This window comes from Rhinopithecus roxellana, chromosome 2, assembly GCF_007565055.1.
Source record: "Rhinopithecus roxellana isolate Shanxi Qingling chromosome 2, ASM756505v1, whole genome shotgun sequence".
NCBI lineage: Eukaryota > Metazoa > Chordata > Mammalia > Primates > Cercopithecidae > Rhinopithecus > Rhinopithecus roxellana.
Window position 1 is genome coordinate 11269859 of NC_044550.1, and position 19651 is coordinate 11289509.

At 36.9% G+C, this 19651-nt stretch overlaps 1 protein-coding gene across 1 annotated transcript; it reads right to left on the bottom strand.

Annotated features, from left to right (window-relative positions):
• Positions 1-439: 439 nt before the first annotated feature.
• Positions 440-17879, bottom strand: LOC104668836 (alcohol dehydrogenase 1A). Its single transcript, XM_030915318.1, has 9 exons — positions 17779-17879; positions 12071-12172; positions 11335-11473; positions 9129-9216; positions 8812-9031; positions 6733-6993; positions 4297-4432; positions 3572-3710; positions 440-770 (listed from the first exon to the last, which is right to left on the bottom strand). Exons 1-9 carry the CDS (start codon positions 17794-17796, stop codon positions 746-748), a joined length of 1128 nt encoding a protein of 375 aa, XP_030771178.1. The 5' UTR covers positions 17797-17879; the 3' UTR covers positions 440-745.
• Between the last annotated feature and the right edge of the window lie 1772 nt (positions 17880-19651).

The following is a 19651-nucleotide window of genomic DNA, read 5'->3' on the forward strand; positions in this document are numbered from 1 at the left end:
ATTTTTTGAACATGATTCTGGAAATAGTTCATTTTTTACAATTAGTAATTGAGCCTTTGTCATATGAAGCAAGAAATCTGCTATTATTTTTAAAAATCAATGATACATCGACCATAAAGAAATAGTAAAAAAGTCATAAAAACACTACACTTTACTGTAGTAAATGTGGGACATTTTATTTGAGTTCTCAAGAAATTTCTTGTATTTAGAACTCTTGGACCTTCACTACTTGTAAATATGAGTCTATCCTTTACCTTACCATAGCTTTTACCCTAGGGATTTGGTACATTTTATTTAAAAAAGGAAAATGCCGAGAGTGAAAATTGAGATAGAGGTAGGAGACTTCAAGCACAGTGGCCCAGCAGGTGTGTGTTCAGGGCAAGTGAAGGTTTCCCTTCACTGGATTCAATGACTAAAGATTATGAAGATACCAAAAATGCAAGAAGTCACAGGAAATATTTTTCCTCAATGGCAAAGATGACACAGTAGAATGGTTAAGAAGGACGGTTTATTGGTTTCAATTCCCCAGCTGATGTTCAACACTTTATTTAGTTCTCACTTGAATTTTAAATTTTTGCTTGAAAAATAATTTCCCATCAATTTCCATTTCTTTGGAAAGCCCCCATGTGTAATTTATTGAAAACATCTCTGAAGAGCAGAATTATGATATTTCCCAGCTGTTGCTCCAGATCATGTAGGGTGGAGGAGGCTGAAGACTGCTGCAAGGGAAGGCATCTGTATTGCCTCAAAACGTCAGGACAGTACGAATACTGCAATAGGAAAGAAGAGACTTGTTAACATTTAGACAACCCACACGCTTCCATGTGAGAGTCCAAGGAGCATCTGAATTGTCTTAGTGAAAATCTGTCTGTGATCCCAGCTACCCTATTTCCATCCCCATACATTTGGTTCAAGTCAAAGGAAGTTCATCTTTTTTGGTTTTCTCTTTTTTTAATTTTAATTTTAATTTTTTTCTCCAATCTTAATCTCACTCACAACATCCTGAATATGCCTGTCATTTAGACTTCAATACTACATTAGCATCTTCAAAAAATCATTTTTGCATGCCCACATCCCTAGTATAATAAGGAATATAAAACAACACTAGATAATAACTTGCAGTAAGTTCTTACTATTTGTCACATTCTTTGTGCATTTTCTTAAACTTCAACCTAAACATCAACACTAGGAGGTAGGTTTCCATATTATTTCTGTTTTAGAGATTATAAAAACTGAGACTTAGAAAGATTTGTAACTTGCTCTGGTAGCACATCTTGTATGGAGTGTTGGGATTCAAATCCAAATACAAATTTGCAAGAATTATAAGATGATGGATAACTTGCCTGAAAGAACTGATAATTTAAGAAAGATCATGCTGGAAATTTTAAAGACGTTTGATACAGAGATGTTTAAGGATTCTTAGAAGTAGAGAATAAAGTCGATTTGTATTAATTCTAAGATTCTTTATTCTTGTGAAAATTACAAATGGAACATTTACACTAGAACTAATGCCTCTTCTATAAACCAACTTCTCATGAGTAAATGTTTTTAGAAAATGATGGTCTTTGTGACTCTTTAATAATTTTAATTTTTAACACATATATGTATATGCATATGCATATATGAGAAAAATATATGCACATAATTCAGAGAATGCAAGACAGCAGGAAGAAGAAAGTAAAAGTAATCCATAATCCCCCAACCTAGAAATAATAATTTTCAATGTTTTCCTGAATTTCTATGAACTTTTTCTAGAAATATGTGCATGTTTTACTGTTTTTGATGAAAAGTTAAGACATTGCATACACAATATATACAATTTATATTCTTCATTAAATGAGCCTAAAATTACATCATGAGAATTTCCCAATGAAGTCATTTCTTTTTGATAGTTTCATTCATTTCTGATAGATGACTGGAATTTACGAATTTAATTTCCTTGTGTTGAACTTTAGAATGCTTCTAAAGTTCTAACGAGTAAACATATATGTATGTTTGAATAGTTGATTATTTCTGTAGAATGGATTTCTAGAAATGGAATTGCTGGGGCAAATGATTCAGTCATTTTTTTTAACGGTTTCTGATACATATTACCAAATTGCTTTTCCAGAAGTATGTATCAATTACTACTGAAAGTACATGAAAGTGCCGAACTTACCTTATTCTTACCAACATTCAGTATTACAATTTTAAATCTTTGCTTATTGATAGGATTAATTATATTTACTTATGCATATTACTATATGACATTCTCATAAAATGAATTTAGGCATGCTTCATGACTTCTTATGTCGCTCAACACTGTCCTCCGGTTTTGTTCATCTCTATATTTGCCATCATCTTTTCAATCTTATGATGATGATCCCAATGATGATGTCAATGATAATAATAATGACAGTGATAACTACCCTTTGATGACTACTGTTTTCCATATGTACACGCACTCTTGAGGGGCAGTAGAAAGTGAATAGATTTGCTAATAACAAGATCTACTTTTGAATCCTGGCTCCCCTTCCTACCACTTGTTGATTTTGGCAAAGTCATGTCTTCTCCGTGTCTCAGTTTCTCTTCTCTAAGATAGTGAGATAGAGACTGACACTGAGCGTTGTTTGGGAATCACATGAGATAATGCAGGTAAGATACTTAGTAGAACAGCCGGTGGTCTGTGAGTGCTAGTTTCCTTCCTTCCTCAAGAATGTTGTCAGTTAAAGTATCTAGTATAATGATTGTGTGAATGCCAAAGAAACACTATTTAAAGTTGAAAATCTCAGGAAAATAAGTGTGGGATAGCAGAAAAATCTCAGACTCTGGACTAGAAGACAAAGGTTAGATATAACTGCATGTTTCCAGTTGTGCCTCATGTAAATGCAGATGACAAAATGCATTTTATTAGCTGGTTGTAACTGTTAAATATTAGAGATAGGAAATAGAATTGGCTTATTTTTCTAAGCTTCAGAGAAAATGTACGACAAACATTTAAAATACTGCTTAGTTCTCTTCTATGATAACTTAATTGGTAGAAAAAGTTTTCTTAAGCTACAAAAGAAAAAGAAAAAAACTAGTATTATCTACCTAGAAAACAATCCCAATGTAGTTCCACCTACTCCTGCAATGAAAATGTTGAGGATGTCCTGAAAATTATTCAAATATGCAGACACTTAGTGTCAGCTTTACATAGGTAGAAGGAAGAGGATTCAAGGTCACCATGTTATAATTATGGTTGTTTAAATAGACTTGCTTTTTTGTGGATTTTTTTTTTTTTTTTTTTTTTTTTTTTTTTTTTTTTTTTTGGCAAATGTGAGTGTTCTCTTTTAAGGAAGGCTGAGTGGCTCAGATCATTCAGATTTGCAGTAATCAACATAATTTGATTTCAGCAGAATAGGAAATGCAAAGCAACTGTTTTTAGCTTCTCACAGTATGATCCTACAAGTGCTCCATGCAAAGACTGAACAGGTAATGGAAAACCAAGAGACTCTATTTTTTCTCATCCTTCCACCTTTTTCATTCTCTGCTAGACAATCCCCTGTGGTAGAAAAAAAAAAAGCAAAACAGAAAACGAACTTAAATCTACCTTTTTCCAGAGTGAAGCAGGTCAAAGCCTTCATTTATTTTTTCAAAAGGTAAAACATGGGTTATTAATGCATCCAGTGAAAATTTCTTAGCCATAAAATCAGCCACAAGTTTTGGGATATCTTCTTTACTCTTAAAGCCTGAAAAGAAGACAGTATCATTGTTGGATCTGACCAGGGTCAGTAGAAGAATTGAAGAGATTTTCCAAATAAATGAAAATTTAGAAAAGGTGCTTCATTCCAGACTGCTATAACTGAGGATAAGAAGAGATGGAGTACTTCAATATGCTTTTACAGTGCCTTGACTTAAAAAAAAATCACAGATAAACAAAGTTTCTTAGTTCTTTTGTCTCTCACATAGAAATAATACTACAGATGTTTATGCCCAAAGTAGAGGAGCAAATTTATCAGTTCTCTAAATTTGGGCATAGATATGAAATATTGTTGTAGATTTCTATGTTCTACTAAAAATGTCCATGCCTTCTTACACAGTCACAAGTACAAAAACAGATGGAGATGAAAGATCCTGGGTTATGGTTACAACAGAAAAGTTTATATTGGGACCTTCTGTCTGCATTGTTTCCATATCTACTTGATTTGGAGACTGTAGATAGAAAAGGAATTTTAATTTATTTTTGATTTGTTTTCAAAACCTCACCTTGTCAATTGTAGAAGTGGAGATATACTGATGTTAATGAGAATTTGGCACTTGAGCCCAACTACATACCACCATAAACAGCCCCCTTCCAGGTGCGTCCAGTCAGTAGCAGCATGGGGTTTATCGAGAGGTTCTGGGAATCAGGAGGTACCCCTACGATGACACTTGTGCCACATGCCTCATGACAACATAACAGGGAAGCCATCTGGAATAAAGTGAATATTTAGCATCTTTAACGTGGAGTCGCATAGTTCCTACTCATAATGCACAATATCATGTAATAGGCTTAACTGGATTATGAGTGTGTAGAGGAAAGAGATCATGTCTTTTGCTCCTTCATTCCCCTTTTTTGCATAGGATAGTGCTTTGGATTTGGGAAATGCCCAGAAAGTGGTTTCTTTAATGAAAGAATGGATGAATAAATTGGAGCGCACTTAATTCTTCCGAATAAAGGAATAAGGAGGCAAACATCATTATAAACATACATAAAACAAAAAATTTCATCATCACGTAATTCTCAGGTGATCTGTGAGTTAGTGAATTCATTTTTCATTGATTTATTACATAGGTACTTTGAACCCAGTACTTTCAACCAGATATATTGATTGTGAACAAGATAAATGATTATACCACTGAAATTTGTCTCTTGTTGACTGACGGTCTCCCTCTTAAGTGGATTCCTATTCTACTGTCCATTACTCAAATGGACATGTTTTAAATGTTGTTTTATTATCTCCCCAAATACGTATTGGTTTTACATTAAAATACACTGATTATTTGGAAACCTCAAGAGACAGTTCAGAAAATGTTTTCCAGGCATCTTTTGGAACACGTTCTGTAGTTAGAAAATGGTTTAGGATCCCCATAGGTATATAATGATTAGTTCTTTGATTTTGGATTCTGACCATTGGAAGACCACACATCCTCAGAACATGTGGGTGTCAGACATTTGGTATCTTGAGATAAGGTATACTCGAGTTCCACATGAGAAAACGGATGAAAATATAGAAAAAGAGCATAAGGAGAAAAGCTGTAGCCCTGGAAAAAGTTGAATTCTTTTGACATTTTATTCCTCTGTGGCATCTCTTCCAGGCCAAGGCTGCCGAGAGCTTTGATCTTAGGGTGCCCCTCCCTGTTACCCACACTGCTGGACCTTCTAGAAAACCTCAGCAATGGAAATTTGTTGGTTTCTGGAGACTTTTTGAGTAGGATTCTAGAGAATTCTAGGTAGGTGAAATATAGCTAGAGATGTGTTTCCCACTGCAATTGATATTTGTAACTGGTTGGAAGAAATACCATGTAATAAGCCAAAGATGATGTAAGCACTGCAAGATTAGAAATAGTATTTCATATCAATAATGCCAACTGAGACTGGGTGTGGTGGCTCATGCCTATACTCTCAGCACTTTTGGAGGCTGAGGTAGGAGAATCACTTGAGTCCAGGGGGTTGAGGCTGCGGCGAGTTATAATTATGCCACTGCACTTCAGCCTAGGTGACAGAGTGAGACCCTGTCTCAAAAAAAAAAAAAAAAAAAAAAAAAAAAACAAGACAGCTGATATTTATTGGGAGCTTACCATATGACAGACAGCACTGTGCTAACTATATCACATGCGTTGTCTCATGTAATCTATAAGCAATGCTATGAGATGCATAGCTTTTAAACTTTGGGGGATGGTAAAGTCTATTGACTTTTCTTTTTTTTTTTCTTTTTTCTTTCCTTTTTTTTTTTTTTAAGACGGAGTTTCACTATGTCATCCAGGCTGGAGTGTAATGGCACGATCTTGGCTCACTACAGCCTCTGCCTCCTGGGTTCAAGTGATTGTCTTGCCTCAGCCTCCCGAGTAGCTGGGATTGCAGGTATGCACTACACCACCATACCTGGCTGATTTTTGTATTTTTAGTAGAGACTGTGGACTTTTCAAAGTATTCAGTCCAACTAGTATTGGGTACTAGCTATGTGCCAGGCACTGTCCCGTTTCTGTGATAAAATACAGTGATGTCTAAAAGCAGTCAATTTCCTTAGGGCATATTTTTGTTAATAAAACAGCAGTTGGCCTAAAATTGCTCATTTCTTTTGCTCAAATAGTAACATGTTTAAAATTTGGAATTTATTAAGAACATATGCAAAATTATTAAACCATTTTTTTAAGAATGTGGGAGAAAAATAAAACATTTCAATTTGAGAACAGAATTTGTATTATTTATGTTTACTTGAACTTACAGTTTTTAACTAAAAATTAATAAAGTAAATCTGTAATTGCTCAGTTAAGAAAAACAAGCCCATTGCTTTTCCTCTAGAGGAAATATGACTTGAGACAGGTTTAGCATAGTTGATGGAAGAAAAGATTTCTCATAACAAAAATTAAACAAGCCAGGTAACAGATGATGGGAAACTTCCATTCATCATTAAAAATATCCTTTATACATAAAATATATATATTGCTGCCTAAGTGCATCTTCCAGGTTGCAGAGGCAGAAATCTCAGGGCATGTCATGGTACATACCATGGTATCAAGCCGACCGATGACTTCAAGCGAAAAATCCACACCTCCATCAGTCATTTCCTTTAGCACCTCCTGAATGGGTTTCTTGTAGTCTTGAGGGTTGATGCATTCAGTGGCACCCAACTCTTTGGCCTTTGCAAATTTGTCCTTGTTGATGTCCACCGCAATGATTCTAGCTGCTCCAGCTGCTTTACAGCCCATAACAGCAGATAGGCCGACCCCTCCCAGGCCAAACACAGCACAGGTAGAGCCTGGGGTGACCTATGTTTTCAGAAAATGCAAAAATGGATTCAGTAATGATTGTTAGAAAGTGCCTAAGCTTTATAAAGTGCCATGCCTACGTGTTTATCAAGAGCTACTTAGACTCTTCTGTCCAACCTTTTATCAAAACCTCTTCTGGCTTCAGTTGCTTTATTTTTAAATTCAAGGGGATGAACTAGTTGAGTGGTTCTCAAACTGCTGCATATTAGATTCATCTGGGGAGCTTTACAAACTCTCCCACCGTCCAGGTCACAGCCCATGTCAATTAAATGAGAATCTCTGCAGGTGGAACTCAGTCCCCAGGTGACTCCAATGGGAAGGTCAGGCTGGGAACCAGGGGACTGGATGATCTTTGAGATCCAGATGGCAGTGATTACAGTCTTGAAGGGACTCTCAATTGCTGAAATCCCATGATAGTCAGCTTCAATATCTCATACATACACAAAGGCAATATTTGGAAAATAAAATAAGTGGAAAAGGCTACTCCAAGAGACTGAAAAATATTCCACTTACACCCTCTGTAATTAACGCCTTGGTTCATTTATGTTCAGTAGTTGTGACTAGTATATCCCTGCTTTAAAAATACACTAGTGAACAACACAGCAATGAAACGTTTGTCTATATGTCAATAATAAATACAATCTACTGTTATGAGTAGCCTCATCTTCTGTCTTGGGTAGGCTCTCTTTGACCACCTGCTAGCACGGATGAGGCACTGAACAAGGTACTAAGTGCTAAAGTCAGAAATTTGGAAAAGATGCCTTCTGAATTGTTTTTTTTTGGTTGGCTAGTGATTATTTATTAAACCTAGTCTCCCACAGTCAGTCTTCATTGTGGGTGACATGCTTTCCTGTCCCGAGTAATCTCATCCTTATATTCCCTTAAGGGTGTCTATTCACTCATTCATTCATCAAGTGTTATTCATACTACGGGGACACCATTTTCTACCTTACTTAGAAAAATACAAGACTTGTGACTGTGATTTTAAAACACTAATAATTATGTATTGCGAGCTAAGATTCAGCAGGAGAATTGAAAAATATATTTTAGTCTCAGCTCGCATATTAAAAAGATATTTTAGTCTCAGCACTGAGACTTTGGGCAAATATCTTTATAACTCTGGACCTCAGTTTCATAAAATAAAGCATACTACTAGATTTTCAGCCTACTCAGATGAGGAGCCTTTAAAGAATTTCTGCTTGAAATTTACCACTTCTGAAGTATATGTGTGTGTTCATGGCAGGGGAGTTAGTTTTAGCAGTGAAATCCCATAATGAGTGAATTACGCATCACTGAAGCTTCATTACTTTCCGTGTAAGAATCCACAGAGTGGGTGAGCCTTGGTTTGGAAGTGCATCAGGTAAGGTTTTGGACTCTACTGTTGATCCTAATTCTGGGAGTAGAGGATCCACAGACTAGATGCTCCTCAAGGACAAATACTTCATTTCATTTACTTTTGCTATCTCAGAACCTAGCAGAACCTATGGTGCCTGAGGCATGTATAGGTGCTCTCTAATTGTTGAATGAATTACTAAATGAGTTCTCAGGCCTAAAATTTCATGATCTCATAAAGAGCAAATACAGAAGAATAGTTATTGAAAATGAAATCTTTACGTTTTCTTAACTCTCAACAACTTTTTAATCTGATAAACGTGAAATTTCTAGCATGTGCTCTCAATTCTTTCTGGATTGTGTTTCTATTCTTAGCCAACATTCAAAGTCTACAAAAATAATCTTTGATTCTTGGGAGAAATTGGTTCCCTTTGGGTTCCTGACAGTCTGCATGTAACTGTTTTTATCACCCGTTGTCATTCTTACCTTGGCAACTTTGACTGCAGACCCATAACCAGTTGAAAATGCACAGCCAATAAGGCAGACTTTCTCCAGGGGCGAAGCTGCATCAATTTTGGCTACTGCATTCTCATCCACCACCGTGTACTGGGAGAAGGTGCTGGTGCCCAGGAAGTGGTGAATGGGCTTCCCCCTGCAGGTGAACCTGCTGGTGCCATCCTGCATGGTCCCCCGAGGATTGCTCACACTGGGCAGTGCAATACACAGACACACAAAGGCATGAGACAGGAGCATAACTAATGTGCAAACTCAATGTCTGTGGAGGGAGAGCCTCAGAAACCTACTCATTTTTCAAGCAGCAGTTTCTTTCCGGGTTTTTACAGATTCTGCATTTTCCACATTGAGGAATAGCGAGTGGGATGACTTTATCACCTGGAGAGGGATAAAACAAATTCTTTTACAATTTCTATCCAGTATTAACAGAGCATAAACTTAAAGCTCACATGTCTTTGAAATATTAGAAGCATGTGTCTTTAAAAGTCTCCAAGAAATACAGTTCAATGACAACTATGTCATTTGTCATTGCCTGCCACAGCCTCATTTCCAGTTTGGGTTTATAAGTGCCTGAAGATTCCTAGAGAGGAAATGCAAATATGGGAAACAACATGGATTAGAAAAATTGCTTCCACTGTATTAATAGTTACTTTTATGTAGTATATCAATTTCTCCTGGGGGCTTTACAAATGTTTAATTTAATCCTTAACTATTTAAATCTTAATGTAAGCATAAATATAAATTTTAGTTGAAAGTAGGGTATAATAGTGCCACTAGATGTTGGTAAGACCTGTTTTTTGTTATAGTTTGATTTACAATAAAAATGAGAATTTTAAACTAATTCTTTTCTTTTCAAAGTGACTAGGTTTATCTTTATTATGAAATGAATGCTTTTAAAATGATCTTAGTTCTTTTTTTGAGGAAAACTATCAAAAATGGGACAAAGAACAATTCCAGAAATTTCTCTGGAAATTTCAACCCTCCACAATAAGTTAGGCACTTTTAGGACAAGAACTGACTTTGAAATGTTTTTAGCTGGTAATTTGTGAATTATCTACTTTTCCTGTTACAGTGGAGTGAGCACAGGTAAAAAGTAAGGGTGTCATTTTGTTATTAACTTATTACTAACTAATTAGTGATTATTATTTTTATTTAGTAATTATTAGTAATTTAGCAGTTATTAGTTATTATTTAGTAGTTATTAATTTATTACTACTAAAGGAATTAGTAGAAGCTGAAACCCAAATTGGACAGTTCATTTTATTTTTCTGTTCACAGTTCAAATAAGTATTAGGTGAAGTGGCAGGTCCAATCTAGTGCCTAAAGTGATTTTCTAGACTGTAATCCCAGCACTTTGGGAGACCGAGGCGGGAAGATCACGAGGTCAGGAGATCAAGACCATCCTGGCTAATATAGTGAAACCCTGTCTGTACTAAAAATACAAAAAATTAGCTGGGCATGGTGGTGGGCGCCTGTGGTCCCAGCTACTCGGGAGGCTGAGGCAGGAGAATGGCGTGAACCTGGGAGGTGGAAGTTGCAGTGAGCTGAGATTGCGCCACTGTACTCCAGCCTGGGTGACAGAGTGAGACTCTGTCTCAAAATAAATAAATAAATAAAATAAAAAAATAAAATAAAATGAAAGTGATTTTTTAGAATTAAACATAATTTTTATTTTTAATTACCTATGCTACCTATTCCGCAAGACCAAGAAAAATGGTTGCCCCATAACATTTTGTAGGTAAAATTTATGTGAAAATGATGGTATGGAAATGTCCTAGTTATTCTCCCTTTATAATTAGTAATCTGTAACCAGTCACATTTAAGCCTGGCTGAAGGTAATAAGGCAGACATTGTTGATGGTGGATGGCTCCTTCTATGTTTCTTTCATTTCCTTTCACCTAGTCAGTTTCATTGATTCCATGCTCAGGAAGAGGGACCATGTTGGAAGATGAAATTGGTGACGGGGCTGCATAGGTCACCTAAGAAAGGGTCATGTTTTTTCATGTTTACTCCATGAATTCTCCATGTTTACTCCATGGTTACTCCACAAGTTGGAGGCTATGTAGCCTCCACCTTGTGAACTCAGCACAGAAGAGTTTCCATACTTATGTTTTTTCCCTCCTCCCGTTTCTAGTTGTCTGGGCCCTGAGAGAAGAAGACCGTGTTCAGCAACACTAACATGAAGTTATTAGATTATGAATGCCACGCTGGTAGGCACTGTGTCCCTTTTGATCCTCACATATCTCCAGGCTCCAACCTGGTGCCTGGCATCTAGCAGATGCTCAGTACATAATGGTTGAAGGGTAGAATACATGCGTGCCTGAATGCATACATGCTTGAGTCAGGCAGGCAGAGAGAGAAAGAGGAAACCCCTGAAGTCCTGGCTGCGCGGTGACCTTCTGCAAGCGCTTTCGTCCCTCATTGCCTGTTTCCTCATCCAGGCTGGGAAATCTTAGGATGGTGAACCAACATGTTTCCTGAGTGTGAATCCTGTACCTGGTTTGACTGTAGTCACCCCTTCTCCAACACTTTCCACGGTGCCGGCTGCCTCATGGCCTAAAATCACAGGAAGTGGGGTCACCATGGTACCATTAACTACGTGGTCATCTGTGCGACAGATTCCTACAGCCACCATCTACAGAATAAAGAGAAGATGTTCAGATTCAGAAAAGATTGTAACTAGATAAATTTAACATACCCAGATTCCTGAAATTGTGCTTCTAAAATGTATTCAAGGGTTTTGCTATACTCCCTACTATTCCTAAATATGAAAGATTCGGTTTATCCTCAAGGTTAATCAGTCTAAAACCCTTCTCTACCTTCCCTTCTTGAATTAAACAAATTAGAATAATCTGTGAAATAATTGATTCTGAAATATTTAAGTCTTATACAAGAATGCACACTTTAAAAAACACATAGAAATAGCAAAGTAGCACATGGAAAATATCTAATGTCAATTGATTTTGAAGTCTTGATAAATATCCTTTGGAATATTTTTCTGTACAAACATATAAATTCTTTTGTATTTTACTGGAATTATACTGTATGTACTCTTCGATCACTTTTTAGACATTTAAAATTTATATTTATACCTTTCCTTGACAACAAATGTAATTTTATTTTCTGGATGATCATATAAGATATGCCTCTTAGTGGATTTTTTGATGTTTCCATTTTAATATTCTCTGAGTTTTTTAAATGTAAATGAAATACAAATGGAAAAATACTTCACCTTAATGCGAACTTCATAAGCCTTAGGAGGTGCAACCTCCACATCCTCAATGGAAAAGGGTTTGTTTACCTCCCATAGCACAGCTGCTTTGCATTTGATTACCTAGAAAATCAAACAGAGAGATGGTACCAGTGTTTTCCCACTCTTGAAGTCAGAAATTGTGTCTTTTCATCTTTGTACATGTAATATTGGGTCCCATGTCTGGTACCTAACAAGAGCTCCATGGAAATGAAGTACTCTGGTTTATAAAGAGAATAAAAGTATCTTTTTAAAAGCAATAACATAAGGAAAGATAAACAAAGTATAAAAAGACATTGAGAAAAATGGAATATATTTATTTAGGCTATTCTTATGCTGTTGTATTTTTCTCTGAAGGTGTTTATTCCTGATATTTCCTAATGCTGTCCTGAAAATGCTTGTTTACCCACAACTGTTGGCTGACACATGAAGTTAGAAGTCACCTTTATTTTGCTGACAGAGTCAGTGTCTGTCTACATAAAATAAACTGCTTTCTTGCTCAATTTTCTGCTTAGGCCAAAAGGCTCTGACTCTATAAGAACAGTTCTACAGGTTTACCTTCCTGTGTACGATGATATTTCTTTCTCTCCCTATTTGCTTATTGTCCTCTTTTAATTTTCTCTCTCCACCACTTCTGTGTGCTACTTGTTTCCTACTCATTTGAAACTTAGCTTTTGCAGCCTGTTTTGTAATCTAATTTATGTGTAGAGACTCCTTCCAGCTTAGATTTGAGCCAAATATTATAGAGATTAGAGTTGGTGGTATGTGCGTGTGTGTGCATACATGTGTGTGTATACACTCAGACCCACACATGTATATTTTAAAACTGGAGAAACAGTGTGTTTGAATTTCTATCTAGCAGAGTTTATCCGCAGATGTTCTTAAAAAGAAAGTTCAGCATATATTTCTAGTGCTTGGCAATGTATTGTAAAAACCATCTTTATTGTGGTAAAGCATGTATAGTTTGCAGAGCCCTTTCTAGAAAGAATCAACATAATTGCAAATATAATTTAAAAATTCAATTGAGATTTATTTTTCTGCCAATTCATTTCATTATTTATTTGCCAAATTTTTCAACTTTGTAGGATGTTCAACATGGTCAATGCCAAAATAAATATCAGAATACTTAGACAGAAGATACTAATAGTAGGAAGTTTCTTGTTATTAGGTGCTTATGATGTGACAGGCACATTGTGGCCTGTGCTAGGTAAATTACATGCATTATTTTTATTTTTATTTTAAAATTTATTCATTGATTGGTTTTTAATTTCTATAGTTTTTGGTTACAGGGATAAGGTCTTTAGTGGTGATTTCTGAGATTTTGCACCCCTCACCTAAGCAGTGTAGACTGAACCCAATATGTAGTCTTTTATCTCTCATTCCCCCTACTGCCCTTTTCCCTCAGTCCCCAAAGTCCATTATATCATTCTTATCCTTTATGTCCTCACAGTTTAGCTACCACTTTTAAGTGAGAACATTGGATATTTGGTGTTCCATTCCTGAGTTACTTCACTTAGAATAATGGCCTCCAGCTCCATCCAAGTTGCTGCAAAGGCCATTATTTCGTCTGTTTTACAGCTGAGTAGTATTCCGTGGTGTATATGTACCACATTTTCTTTATCCACTTGTTAGTTGATGGGCATTTAGGTTGATTCCATATTTTTGCAATTGCAAATTGTGTTGCTATAAAAAAATGCGCATTATTTTTAAACCTGACAAGGCTGCTACCAGGACAGTACTATTGAATTATTGGCTTATTTTACAGCTGAAATAATTGAGGATCAATTGACTCTGATTGAATAATTTTTCTGAAGTCTGAACGCCGGCTGTACAGAGAATAACAATTAATCTAGCCTCACATTTTCAGTACTCTGTGATGTTAAAAAGTTAGCAAAAAGTTAAATAGCAGTAATAATAATGATAGTGGCTAATATTTATTTAAATATTAATATTTAATAGTGGTTAATATTTAATCATGTACCAGATGTGATTCTAAGTGCTTTACAGTATTGATTTTATTCTCAAAACTACTTCATGAGATAGATGTTAGTATTGTCACCATTTAGCATTTGAGGGAAATAAAATGCAGGATGGGTAAACACAAATTAAATGCTTTCAAAAAGCTAAGTTATTGATGTTGCACCCAAGAGGGGAGGATTGTCTATTTCATCAGTTATTATTTTCATTAATATAGTTGGTTTATACTTTTGCTCTATGAACTCATTATTTTAAGTTGAGTTTGGTAAATTTGAATTTTCTTTTTTAGTAATTTTCTATTAGGAATGTAAATATTAATTAGTAATCAATGGAAGTAAAGTGAGGTGGAATAAGAACAGTAACAATGGGCTATTGGTGATTTCCAACGGGTCTTATTGATATGAGCCTGTTTGTCACACAACGTAGAGAGAAGCCTCAGAACCTTTAAATTGAATTATCATGGTGAGATATTTTACTGTGTGGTACACTCCTAACACAACAAACGACTGGAAATACTTGCACAGGTTTATGTAATTAAACAATTAAAAAATATCAATTGATTATATTGAATGACCACATGCACCTGTAAACACATTGAACAAATAAGAGCAAATTTATAGAAGAAAAAAACAAATATCTGTATTCCTAGTGGTAAGTGATTCAAATTGTATTATTATTCAAATTGTATTATTAATTTTCTGTGAAACCACATTAACTTTTAAATGGGGAAGATACTATTCCATAGGATTTTTGTGGAAATTCCCTGAATTGTATCATAATGGACCCCTTTTAATCAGAATTTGCACGTTGATGTCTTGCTTAACCTTGATGATTCTAATGCTGTGAGATCAAAGAGCATTCTGTAAGATATTTTATAGTAAGGTTGAAGGATATTTCAGTCTTCTGAATCAAATTCCTCTCATCAAACTTCTATCAGACAACTTTCTTGTGTTCATAAAAATATGAATACAAATAATAACACATTTGAATTATGGTGTCATTATGAAGATAACTTGTGATTAAAGACTTTTCTAACTTTAGATTTACAAATCAGTCATGATTAGCTTGGAATAAACTATCATTTTTGCAAATTTATTTAATGTAGGAAATAAAGACTTAATAGATACAGGTTTTATACATTCCTGTTAAAAATTTTTTTTCCATTGCTTAAATGCCTTTATTTCTTTCAGATCAAACTGAAAAGGCAGAATAGCAACTTGATATTTTTGGCTACTAGGGCAGCATTTGGCAGTTTTCAAAAAAGGAAACAGAAATGACTGATAAGTACATAAAAGTTTCACTAGAAGTAAAATAAATGCAAATGAAAACAATGAAATACTATGGTTTCCTATTCAAGTCACTATATATATATATATATATATATATATATATATATATATATATATATATATGTTGTTGTTGTTTGAGACAGGGTATCCCAGGCTGGAGTGCCAGTGGTGTGATCTTGGCTTGCTGCAGCCACCATCTCTGGGGCTCAAGTGATCCTCCCACCTTAGCATCCCAAGGAGCAGGGACTACAGGTATACACCACCATGCCCAGGTAATTTTGTTCATTTTTTTAATAGGGATGGGGTCTCACTATGTTGCACAGGCTAGTCTCAAACTCATTTTAAAAAATGCTTAGCTTAGGTTCTGGCTTGTGATGTGAGGGGCCATGTGCCCCTAGAGGCATCTACTTGGGTTATGCTCCTGACTTGATTGGATAACTCTGTTTTTCTCTAGATGCCATAAAAATGGAAATGTGACCGTTTGCCGGAAAAACACAGTTTTCTCAATTGCTTACTGAAGCTCATTCAGGCTGATTGGAGAAGGAAGCCACCTTTCCAGGGGAGTAGGTTGGTTGCAAAACAGTGCCCAAGGCCAGTTTGCACTGCAGTGGGGGAGCCCTTAGAAAGAATGGGGGTAAAGGAAGGAGGAAGCAACTAGAAAACAACGGAAGGGACTTCAGATGGTGAGGCTTCTATTTAGTACTTATTTCAACTTTAGGCCTCCTGAATGATAGAGGTGGTTACAGGAGGATACCTGAAACCTTGGTTATATAATGAACTTCCTTCTATGACGGTGAGTCATTTCAGAATAGAAATGATGGAATAGTTGGAAATCAAGTTGAAGGCTTAAACAAGTCTGCTGATATCAAACTGTTAGAGCAGCCCTGGAGCTATGGAAATAGAGGCATCTGGATGGAAGTTTGTATCCTGGGTTGGCACAGAGATTCCAGTTGAACCAAAACTCCATGAGGACCATGCCTAGTAGGTTCAGTAAATGATACTGTCCATTAAAGATCTTCTTGCCTATGAACAAAGGAAGAAAGTTACCTGTCCAGATAAAGCAAATTATAAACTCGTGTATAATCTGGCAAAGGCCTAACCCTCATATCCTACACCCTGCACTCTCATTCCAAGACAGCCTGGGTAAACAGCCAGGGCTGGGTTTTCCTTGAGTGGCTGCCAGATGGGGTTAAAAATCTGCTTCTCACCTTCTAGGCTGTAGCAGTGGGGAGTTAATATAAAAAGAAACCACAAGATTTCAAGGGAAGAGGGACCACATCCATCTTCACAATAAAATGTCATTCTCAACCTAGAGCAGAGGTGCTCAAACATGGTATTAGAGATGCATCCCAAGTAATGTTTCTGGTTAGTGGTTTAAATACTGAGTTTTGTAAATGCTTTACTTTTAGAAAGATTAAATTACCGTAGATCACAAGGGTAGCTATACAACGAAGTCACTGTCAGATATTTGTATGCCTTATTGAATGAGAAAAAGGCAGACTTTCAACTATCAGTACATAAGCATCTTTTGTTACATGTCGACATAGCTAAAAGGTTGAATACTGCTCTTCTAGAAAAAGAGGGATCCCCTGGGCAAAACAAAGCCTAGGCAGAATGCCAGGGAAGAGATGAGATTTGTGGAGGTAAGCACAGTGTCCCAAAACTGGGGGAAAAAGGAGCTTAGGAAATGTGATGCAAAGTGAACTAAGCAGGAGGCATGTTCTTTAGGAAGCGGGATTAACCCTCTGCATGTTCAAGTGGACATGCTGGTACTCCGTATTTATATTAGCACAGAGAAGAAGGCAGCGGAACAGTTAGACCACATTAAAGACCAGTTCTTGTGGGGAGCAGGTTTATCTTTGGAGGTGGAGCTGGGTACCCCTACCCTCAGTTACTCATGGGAACCTGCGCAGACCAGAAACTTGATGTTGCCCACGTCCTTGGTGAAGCCCACATTCTCAAAAATGAACATGTCCTCAACCAGCCAGTGTTCCTGGAGGAGATCACCATCAGGATTGCTGCGTCAGATAGAGCTGGCTTCTTTCTCATGGAGGGAAAGAAAAGGGTGAGCCGCGGCCGAGAGGTACCTGCCGGGTCCTGCAAGCCGGCGGGAGCTCCGGGAGGCGGAATGGGGCGACTCCCTTCCATGTGCCCGCGGAGCAGCGGCCCTGAAAGGCGGCGGGGCCCAGGGCCCGCGCTCGAAGCCGCCCCAGGGGCGGAGGGCCCGGTGCAAGATTTTTAAGAATAGCTTATTTCCCCTGCAGTTCAGTATACATTTCATATTGAGGTGTATATTGCACATCATATTTCAGTGTATCATTTCTAATTTAGATAATAATTTTAAATTATTCATCAAATGCTGTATTCCTCTCTTTGTTATATTGATGAGAATATATTACCAAGAGTAATATATTTTTTGCTTACTTTTCCTGCTGTGCTCATGTTGTTTCTGTCTTCTCTGCAGACCAGGAGACTGGTGAGTCTTTGTGGATTTCTTCTCTGCTTGAGTGCATAAAGCAGATATATTGCACAGACATTTACTTTGTTGCTTGTGTAACATCCAATTCCAATTCCACACGTGACCGATGTCTTTAAGCCACACCCATTGGATTATTCTCAGACTGTCAAAACAAAGAAAAGGGTACTGAACCAGCTGTCAAAATATTGACTTCCAAATTCCAGATAAGATTTTGTTTTCATTAGGTTAAATATTAAGTTAAAGTGATAAATTGTAATCACTTTCTCTTTTCCTCACTCTCCCCCCAGCCTCTGGAATTCCTTGTTTCTCTTCTCTCAATTCCACATTGGTCGTTTTGCCTTATATTCCCTTTGTCTGCACTAAGCTGCAACTTTGAATCCACATGGGGCGGCTAGGAAGGAAGAGGAGTAAGGAAACAGGAAAAACGAAGTAGAGCAGAGAGAGCACCCTCGTTGTCTTTACAGCAGAGGATCAGACTCCCAGTTAGTCACAGCAAAGGGGATCACTGCGCCTGGCAATTCTGCTTGATTCAAAACTACTAAGTATGGACTGAACCCCTCCCTGTGTCAGGCACTAAGTTGGGTCCAGTGGAGTAGCAGTGATGAATTCAAGACATGACCTCTGCCTGTGCCAAGAGACAGTATGGGGCAACAGTGATGGCATGGCTTTTGGGACCAGGCCAACCCTATTCCTTACTTGTTCTGTGTGTTTGGATTTATTATTTCACTGAATGTTTTTTTTTTTTTTTTTTTTTTTTGCCTTAGTTTCTTTATCTGTAAGATGAAGATGAATAATAGCATCATTTTAAAGGACTGTTTAGTGAATAAAGGAAATAATCCATGTGAAACATTCATCATGGAGTTTGGCAGATAGGAGTACCCTCCAAAATGTTAGCTGCAATTATTATTCATAAAGGGAAGTTCACGATTTATGGGGAAAAGACACACAGGCAAGCAAGTCTACATATCAGCCTGGCTGGGAAGTGCCCTATCACAGGGATGAGTTAGTGCTTTGGAAACAGAGACAGAGGTGCTATTCAGAATGAAGGACTCGGGAGACATTGTAGAGGAACAGGCATTTGAGGTAGATTTTAAATAATTGTGAGAAATGGAGCAAAATCCTCACTGGATCATTTCCATTGCCCTTTGATCAGTGTAACAAGTATCCTCATGACTTTCCAAGAACAGGAGTTTGATTTTTCTTTTATTCACACTTGGAGACATCATAAAACTCTACAGGCAACTATTTAATTAGATATAGTCTGTCAACATGAACATGTTAGCATAAAGGATATATTTCTCTAAATTTGCCAAGGGAACACTTCAATAAGCTTTAATTATGTAGGCAATGAGACTCACACCAAGACCGAGAAACATTCACCCAATAGAAAAGCAAAGGAGGTCCTATGATTTCAGTTGCTTCTCATTTGGAAAGGTATGAGGGAAAGAAGATAGCCCCAGATAACCTGGCTTTAGCCTTCTCATCCAACTATTTCTCCCTTCTCCAATACAAGGCCTATGCTCTTTAGAAGCTTATATCTCTGTGTTCCTCCAAAGAGGAATCCATTGCTCATCATGATCTTTCTCTTCTTTTCTGTCCCTCTGGCCCATTCACATCCTACCCAAACTTTGAGACCCACGACAAGGTCGCCCTTGTGGAGCTGTATTAACTCCCTCTCACAGTCGTGCTTCACTTCTCTCCATCCCTGTCATACTAAAGATTGTTGAATTCTTGTGCTCCTTTATGTTACGACAGACACTGTTCTATGAGCAGTCCCATAATCGAGAAGATTCAGTGTCTCCTTTTTAAGGGATTACA